This window comes from Trachinotus anak, unplaced genomic scaffold, assembly GCF_046630095.1.
Source record: "Trachinotus anak isolate AG129_WGS33_773 ecotype Australia unplaced genomic scaffold, CSIRO_AGI_Tana_v1 ptg000014l, whole genome shotgun sequence".
Lineage (NCBI taxonomy): Eukaryota > Metazoa > Chordata > Actinopteri > Carangiformes > Carangidae > Trachinotus > Trachinotus anak.
In genome coordinates this window covers 1,073,816-1,082,435 of record NW_027273865.1, presented here as the reverse complement: position 1 = coordinate 1,082,435, position 8,620 = coordinate 1,073,816, and the positions used below count along the sequence as shown (strand labels likewise).

The following is an 8,620-nucleotide window of genomic DNA, read 5'->3' as shown; positions in this document are numbered from 1 at the left end:
ACACACACACACACACACTCACCACTAACGTATCGGTGCAACATTGTGATAAGACATGTTGTGTGTTTTACAGTTTGTTTTGCAGCCTCTTTACAGTGAACTGACACTCACTTACAGCCACAGACATCAAACTACTAAGTGCTGCGGTTTCTTGATCCTTCATATAAACTAAATAAACATTTCACCCAGATGCATTTTCTCTAAGATTAAACTATTAAATGTGCAAATGTTGTTTACATGTGAAAACAATCTGCATTGACCCTGGTGTTTTCAGGTGTGTTCCATAAAGGCCGTGTTCCACTCTAATGCCAAGACAGTTAGAAACAATCTCTTCTTCTTTCTATTTCAGTCAGTAAATAATACTCAGGCGGCACTGCATTAAAAACTCTACCATGCAGAAGAAACCATATCTAAACATGATCCAGAAACGTCGCCAACTTCTCTGGGCCTGAGCTCATTTAAGATGGTCTGAGGTGAAATGGAAAACTGTCCTGTAGTCTGATGAATCAAAATTTCAAATTCTTTTTGGAAATCATGGATGCTGCTTCTGTAGTAGAAGAGTCCAGATGCTAAACTGACCTCTCTGCAGTCCAGACCTGTCTCCCATTCAAAACATTTGAAGCATCATGAAACGAAAAATATGACAAAGGAGACCCCGAACTGTTGAGCTGTTGAAATCCTACATCAGGCAAGAATGGGACAACATTTCACTTTCAGAAGTCCAGCAAATATTCTCCTCAGCTCCCACACATTTACAGAGTGTTGTTCAAAGAAGAGGTGATGCAACACTGTGGTAAACATGGCCCTGTCCCAACTTTTTTGAAACGTGTTGCTGGCATCAAATTCAAATTGAGCAGATATTTTTAATAAAACAATAAAATTTCAGCATTTCAACATTTGATGTATTGTCTTTATTCTATTGTCAGTTAAATACGGGTTTACATGATTTGCACATCATCATATTCTGTTGTTAATTACATTTTACATAGTGTCCCAAGAGAGATAGACAGAGAGAGAGAGAGAGAGAGAGAGAGAGAGAGAGAGATTTTAGTCAATATCATCAACAGAGAGAGAGAGAGAGAGGAAAGTACTTTAAAATGCAGTCAGTCACACACACGCTTAAACATTGGTACTGTCCCATGGTATAATTTCATTGTGTTGCCTCAGTATTACAATCAGTTAGCACTGTGATGTTTACATTTCCTCTGTTCTCCTCTGAATCGTCCCTGTAGTGTCCACACAGAGATACAATGCACAATACAAGCAATAGATCGACAGTATTGTCAAATGGTGCAATACACAACAACATCTTCAAACAACATGTGGTCACTCAGTTTCAGTGAGGGCTGGTCAGACCTTCTGAAGAAGGTACACTTCCTTCAGGTGCCATACCTTCACGACTGCTGTGCAACGCTGTAAATAGGTTATTTTCATTTTCATGAGATTCTTAGACAGTGGCACATCTAGGCTATTCTGTCTTCATCTGTGGTCATGCAGCAGCCCGGCAGACAAGCACAATCTTGCAAGGAAAGAAAACTGAAAATATAACTTTCTTGATACATGAGTGTCTAGAGTTGTGATTACAATTCAGATAATGTTCACGTGTCCTTATGTATGGAAGAGCTGAGCAGAGAGAGTCCTCTCAGACATATGGGGCCAGTGAGTCAGTAGATCAATAGATTTGACTTCTGCAGCTTTAGTTCTGTACATTACATCATCATGTAAAGTTTGTTTGACGTTGGAAATTCAACATGGCAGACACTGAGGATGAGCTGGTGTTTGGTGAAATTCACAGCCTGAGCTTTTCTGCTCTGTACTTGGTCCAGTAAACATTCTTGATGTGATCTGTGGTCAAGCATTTGTCTGAACCATAAGAGTGGAGTTTTACTGCTGACAGAGCTACAAGTCACTTGTTTGAGTTGTTACCACTGACCCTCATGTCAGGACTTGTTCTTATCTCTCATAAATATGGGGCCATGAATATGAAAATAAACTGAGGTAAGCATGAAGTTTTAAAGGATAAAAGACTTAAGACTTAATAATCACAACAGGCTTCATAATAATAGCAATCTCACTGGGATTTAGCTTGTCTGGGGAACCTGTGCTGTCTTTATTTTAATCAATGACCTCATTTTTGCCTCCAAGGCACCCATGACTGGTTCAAGAACTTAAACTTTACTCACAAAAGTGGGTGGGGTACACCCTGGTCAGATCATCAGTCTAAAACAGTCACTTGTAGCCATTCTGGAGTTTCCAATAGACATGACTTTGGGAGGAAAAGGGAGACGTATAAATATAAACAGAAAGAAAAAGGGGAGTGTATGTTCATGGTTAGACAACCATCAAATCTTTGAATTCATTTTGAGAATAAAAGGGTTTTCCTAAAGCACCAATATCTGTCAAGCAGCATATAGTCTTCTCTGCAGCTGCTGTGAAAGCAGGGTTATTCAATTAGAATAAGCCAATGTATTGCTCTTAACTGTTGTGACTTGTGATTACTCATAATGGAGTTACTCTAAGTCAGGACTCCATATGACAAAACATTATTTTGATGAATGTCCAATGAAGAACACACCTACAGTTTCCAGAAGCAGCCATGTAATAACATTTAGACCCCAATGTCAAATCATCTTATTCAAGATAAAAAATCAGTTTTCTGATTTCTATCAGAATTCTCCTGCAATATTTCTGAATTGAGTTGGATGCAATGTAGATGAAGGAAAAAACCTTGCATGTAAAAGTTTGAACTATTTTTATATACACATACATGTTAACTCCTTAAATATTTTTAATAACTTTGCTGCATTTTAAGTGCACTAACGACAGTAAATGAGTTTGGTATTTGCAGCACTTGTCATTATCTCCTTAGCTGTATCAGTCAGAGACAAAGTGAGGGGACGGCCCGTTAAAAAAAGAAGAATGCATCTTTAAGGATTTGGTAATGAATGGGTTGAAAAGTAGCTTCATTCAGCTCCCTCCTCTTCTTTCTGTGCCCACCCTGCCCCCCAGCACACTGTTACAATGCAGGACCCCTCCCCCATCCCCCCAACACACATTCTCTGCCCTGCCCCCTGAGGAACACAGGCAGGGGGTGGGTGTGTATGGGTGGGTTTCCCCAACTATTTAAGCAGATTCCAGCAGATGGTCCAGAAACTTTCCTCCTGGAGGCACGTCGCTCTTTCTCCCAACTCCGTGTCTCCTTCACAACAGACCTGACTTCTGTTATCTCTCTCCCCCTCCCTCACCAAAAAACCTCTTTCAACTCCTGGAACAAATAGTTTCTCTTTCCCTGACCATCTAAAAAAACAACCTCCAGAGGTGCCAGACAAAAATCTCTCTCTGTTTTTCCAGTCCCCTAAACCTTCTCTCTGTTGTCTCAGCTCCCCAAACACCAGACTTTGTCGGTCAAAATACTCTCTCTTTGGACCCCGGAACTTTTTTTTTTCTCTCCAGTGTTCCTCCACTGTGGGACCACACAGCCAACTCTTTCACTCCGCGAGGACAGTGGAGCGAACCATGCCCTCTGACTTTCTAACACCTTTCCTGGAACTGGAAGAGGAGTTCTGCAAGGTAAGAGCAACCAATAACTTTTCAAAACTTTGTCACATATCTACCAACATGCCAAATCTGCCTGTCTCCTGTGTGGTCATCTTAAGCTTGTCTATGATGTCTTCAATTAAAACAATGAAATAAGTGATAAATAACATGTTTGGATATATCTCAAATTTGTTCAAGGATATGGCCTCATTAATGACGCAATCATTGATTCTGGGAAAAACAATTGGCTCAAATAATTGCCTCTGAAAATTGTAGCATTCTTAAGTGAAACTCTGGGGCTGGGAAGTTTGTTTTAGTATGATTTCCGAAACCATTATGTCTGGTTCAAAAAAACATTTCTAAAATTGGATTTTGCTCCACTAATGTTGATTTATTATTTATTTATTTGGTTTATTTACTGATTCTTTAATAACTACAAATTGGCAGAATCCTTAATAGTATTGTTTTTTTAATGTATTTGGATTTGTCTGCATGCCTATCCTACCTTGCAATCCAGTTAAACCCAGATTCAACAAATTCATCTTTTTCAGTTTAAAAATGGTTTTATTGCAATAATAAATCTATTTCAATACAATTTCAGTACAATTTCAAGTTAAAATATAGTTTAACTTCGTCATGAACCCATGACTAAATGTCTTTTTTTTATCATGCCCTGGAGCCTAAGCTGCAACTTTAAAATCTCCTTTCAGTTCAAAAACTTGGCCCTGCCAGTCTTGCCCCAGTGTTCGAGGAATGCAGAAAGCTCACATCTATTCCTCTCTTCTCTCCTTTTGTGTGACAGAATTTCCGCGGCCTGGAGACAACAGATGGCTTGTCTGCTGGCTCACAGCAGCAACTGCAGCAGCAGAGTCAAAGAGTCCTGGGCTTCCAGCGTCGACATTCTCTCTGCCCCGTGACCCTCCCCAACTCCAAGTTCAACAGCAGCACCAGCACCAGCAGCTCTGAGGTGACTGAGTCACCCTGCTGGGGGCTGAATATGGCCTCCAACCAGTGGAGCAGGGAGGGTCAGCTCCCTCGTTCCTCACTCAGCCACATCCCCTTCAGAGTCGACCGCTCAGTCAGCATGATCGAAGGCAATGGCAGCAGCCTGGGAAGCAGAGAGGACAAAATGGCTAATGTGTCCCCAACGCTACTGCTCCCTCCACCGGGCCTCTGCCTCAGTAACACCTCTATCTCTTCCAGTGCTTCTCCCTCCACTTCCAGACCCCCAGCCCCTTCGCCTCACATCTCCACTCGATACAAGACCGAACTCTGCCGCACCTATGAGGAAAGTGGGACCTGCAAGTATGGCGCCAAGTGCCAGTTTGCCCACGGCTTGGACGAGCTGAGAGGCCTCAGCAGGCACCCCAAGTACAAGACAGAGCCTTGCCGCACTTTCCACACAATAGGCTTCTGCCCATACGGTGCCCGCTGCCACTTCATCCACAATGCTGATGAGCTCCACACTGGCAATGCCGCCGTACCTCCACAGAAACAGAAGCTGAGGCCTCCTCTGCTGCGACACAGCCTCAGCTTTGCAGGCTTCTCCTCTCCACAGACTTTCCAACCAGTTGAGGAGTCACGTCCTTCCCATCTCCTCTTTACCCGAGCCTCTTCTGTCTCGCCTCCTCCATCCTCCTCAGGGAGCCCAGAGCTCCTCTCCCCTCTCTTTCCTGAACCGGGTACACTGAAGCATTGCCCCTACCCCTTCTCTAGCATGACCGATCTGGCAGGTGACAGTGGTGATTCGGCTCTGCGTTTCTATGCTGTGACCGATTCCATCAGCGCTAAGTGTCCCACCTCAAATTTCGCTTCCAAAAACCCAAACCTCCCTTACCACCCTCCTCAGCAGCTGCCAGTTTCCCTGAGCGGCCTTCCTGTCCTTCAGCGCTGCTCCTCAGCTGATTCCCTCTCTGAAGAAGGCTACACCTCCTCCTGCTCCCTCAGTTCTTCCTCCAGTGGCACAGAGTCCCCAAGCTTTGAGGGTCGGCGTCTGCCCATCTTTAGCCGTCTGTCTGTTTCAGACGAGTAGGGAAGGGTTTTACTGTGGAGCTGAATTTGATCAGGGATAGATGGTCTATTTGTTTTAACTCTGTGTGACCAGAATCTGATGTTTGGTTTTAGAGTCTAAAAGCAGAAACTCCATTGTCAAAACTATTTCAGACACAAGTCACAAAGGATTAAAGCATTAGGTTTTCAGTTCATCCCTAAATGCAGCCAGGTAAACGTACCTAACTTTGTGCATATTGCATTTCTCATCCTAGCAGCTGTAGCGCTGCTCAGTGTTTGTCCAGTTTTAACTGACTTCTCTTTTTGATTTGGGTTTTATCATTATTTTTGTAAGGTTGTTCTTTTATGCCATTGTTACTGCTGTATACTGTTGTATACCCATTTTTAGAGAATACTTGGAGGGTACTTCATGTCGCTCAGCATTCGTCCATATGCTGTTCCTGCTCAGTGGGAAGTTCTGTGTGAGAATTTCCTGTACCCTGATTTAAGAAGGATTTTAATTTAAGTGTTGTGTGTCCCATGTATGACCGGTGTGCTATCCACTTTTTTTTTAATATAGCAATGTTGTTAGTTACAGATCTTAATTCTTCCTTTACTCCTTACAAACAGTTCCAGAGATGCAGCACTTCTCCAGTCATACTGAGGGCTCTCCAGCTGTATGAAACCAACCAACCTCTTATGTAAGAGGGTTAAATAATTATGCTGTCACTGATTGATGAATTATTTGGTTGTATGGCTGAGGCCATACATTAGATTGTTTTTGTCAGCCAATTTAACTGCCTGGCAAGGATTCAGCTAAACTGCCTTGGCTGCAACAAATAGCACAAGTGTAGGCAATCCACTGACTCTCTAGTTACCAAAGTTGATGTTATAGTTCTCCTGATCTACTAGTACTGTTAACACCTAGCTTAGCCTTTAGCCATGACAGTTAATATACAGTGTTATGTGACATGTTATGTTTGTTATTATTATTGCTTAACACTTATTAGACTTATTTATCACCTTTTTTTTAAGATTTGCTGTTTCTGTTGGAGTTTGCTTTGTGATTGTGTTCATGCATTTTAATTTTTTGTTATGATGCCGGAGAAATTATGCTTTACTTATGCATTCATGTTGTCCATCTGCTTGATTTACACTGTCCAATAGCTTTAAGAAAGCTCATGGAGAGGAGAGGACAGAGAAGAAAGACAATTTTGCATTCTCTATGTATGTTGCCTTACCTGCTATGCAGGCCTGGCAGAAATCAAGACGCACTGAGCTTTCACATCAGAAGCAGCTCAATCAGTTAATCAGTCATTTCACTCTTCAGTGAGAGTCAATGTCAATGATACTGCATCTGAACTTTTGAGGAACATTCCAACCAGAGGCACGGGCAAAACTTTCTGCTGTTGGTGTGAGCACACAGCGGGTCCACTCTCCTTTCCATCAAGCTTCACACCTCTGACTGTAACCTTTTTTTCCATTTGTTAATTTTCTAAATACAAAGCAAAATGGTGGTGGAAGACAGGTTCACTGCACACTGATGGCCTCATTGTGGGTCAACAGTAGCAAAAAAAAAAAGTGTCAGTATTTCATCTTAAATGTGTGATTAATCTAAGTGTCTGCATCGCAGTCTTTGTGTAGAAATTCCTACATGTTTAAAAAAAAAAATTCTGTGTGCTCTATTCTTCTCTTGTGGTGTAAACACACAGGGGAAAAGGTGACCTTTGTTTGTAGTTGATTTTATCTATCAGAGTTGCCTTGATGACAGTGTGTTTGTAGGTCGACTTCTGTTGCACGCTAGCTAGCTAACTCTCTGAGCGGCAGGTGAAATCAAGTGAGTTCAAATGAAACCAGGCAAATTTGTATTGTTTGTTTTTGTCATGAAATCGACTCAACTTGCCCTGACGAGTCCCAAGACGCTTGTTGTTGTAGCTTATCATTAGCATGACTCGACAGCAGGCCGTTTTTGTAATTTTTGTTAACTTAAAGTCTTATTTATTTTGTTTTCAAAGCAAAACCTATATTGTGTTGTTTGATATTGTGTTCTTTGTTTTACATAATTTAAGTGCATTTATTGTTTACATTCCATGGGTTATGTTGATATCTTAGCTCTTTATCTTAATATATTTGTCTATCTTTATTTCAAAATAAAAGTTTTTGAAAACTAAGTGCAGCTGCCCCGTATCTCATTGCACTTGGTCACAGTGTGTTATGTAGCACGCAGGAAGTCTGAAGTGATTTTAGTAAAACATAAAGGATGTTTTTTTTGGATTTATGATTTTCCTATAAATTGTTGGTAACTTTTATTTTGTGTAACTTAAAGGTTAAAAAAACTGAATTAAACTTGAGCAAAGTAGAATGTAACATAAAAAAGCAAAGAATGAAATCTAGTGCATTATTTTAAGACTGCCATTTAGCTCCTTCACTTTCCCAAACAGGCAACTCCAATTCCACATCGTTCACACTCAGAATAACATGCATCTCCATATGCATCTTAATTAACCACTTGTGATGTGTCCTCAATGCTTCTTGGGTGCGTTCACACCTGTACTTATGGCTGTCTACGTGTGGTTGGACGACCCAAGATGCACGTTCATGCCATGTATGAACAGGGCCTGTGTCTCCAGTAGTATCCACATCCCAATGGCCAGGCTTGATCATAATTTGTCCCACATTCTCTCCCTCTGCTAACTCTCATCTGTGCAAAGACACTTCGCTTAGCTCTTCCATTTTTATTCCCTGTTTTCTGGGAGATCGTGTCTCATGACTTGGAGGAAAATAATCCGAACTCTGACTCGTATTAGCTCAGCTAGATAAGCAGTGCAGTTAAGGCAGTTATATCATCACAAAGCCAATAGTGGAGTAGGTTTTAGTGCTGAATTAAACTCTTGGCTCACCGACACACAAAAAGAACAAAGATTAACTCTTTCTCTTACTTGCGTTTAGGGAATCTCACAGGCCCCCGCCTCCTCCCCCCTCTGTGTGTGTTTATATGTGTGTGCTGTGGGAGAAGAGGAGTGAGTTTTGTTGGAGCTCGTCTGAACAGACCAATTTAAAGTGAGTGACACTGAGGAGAATGTTTGGGCAACAG

General features: G+C 41.6%; 1 protein-coding gene across 2 annotated transcripts; it reads left to right on the top strand.

Annotated features, from left to right (window-relative positions):
* Positions 1–3,099: 3,099 nt before the first annotated feature.
* LOC139632304 (mRNA decay activator protein ZFP36L1) lies at positions 3,100–7,742 on the top strand. Of its 2 annotated transcripts, XR_011693541.1 has the most exons (3): positions 3,100–3,570; positions 4,340–6,227; positions 6,694–7,742. XR_011693541.1 is itself a non-coding variant. In XM_071497179.1 (2 exons), the coding sequence occupies exons 1-2, from the start codon at positions 3,517–3,519 to the stop codon at positions 5,567–5,569; spliced, it is 1,284 nt and encodes a 427-aa protein (XP_071353280.1). In that variant the 5' UTR covers positions 3,100–3,516; the 3' UTR covers positions 5,570–7,741. The 2 variants fall into 2 exon arrangements, 1 of the variants encoding a protein (XP_071353280.1); XM_071497179.1 differs by having other exon boundaries at positions 4,340–7,741.
* The last annotated feature ends 878 nt before the right edge of the window (positions 7,743–8,620 follow it).

Excerpts from the sequence above, each read along its gene's own strand:
- LOC139632304 (XM_071497179.1), top strand. The coding sequence starts at position 3,517 with ATGCCCTCTGACTTTCTAACACCTTTCCTGGAACTGGAAGAGGAGTTC. Across the intron at positions 3,571-4,339 it reads TGGAAGAGGAGTTCTGCAAG|AATTTCCGCGGCCTGGAGAC; the intron begins GTAAGAGCAACC and ends TTTGTGTGACAG.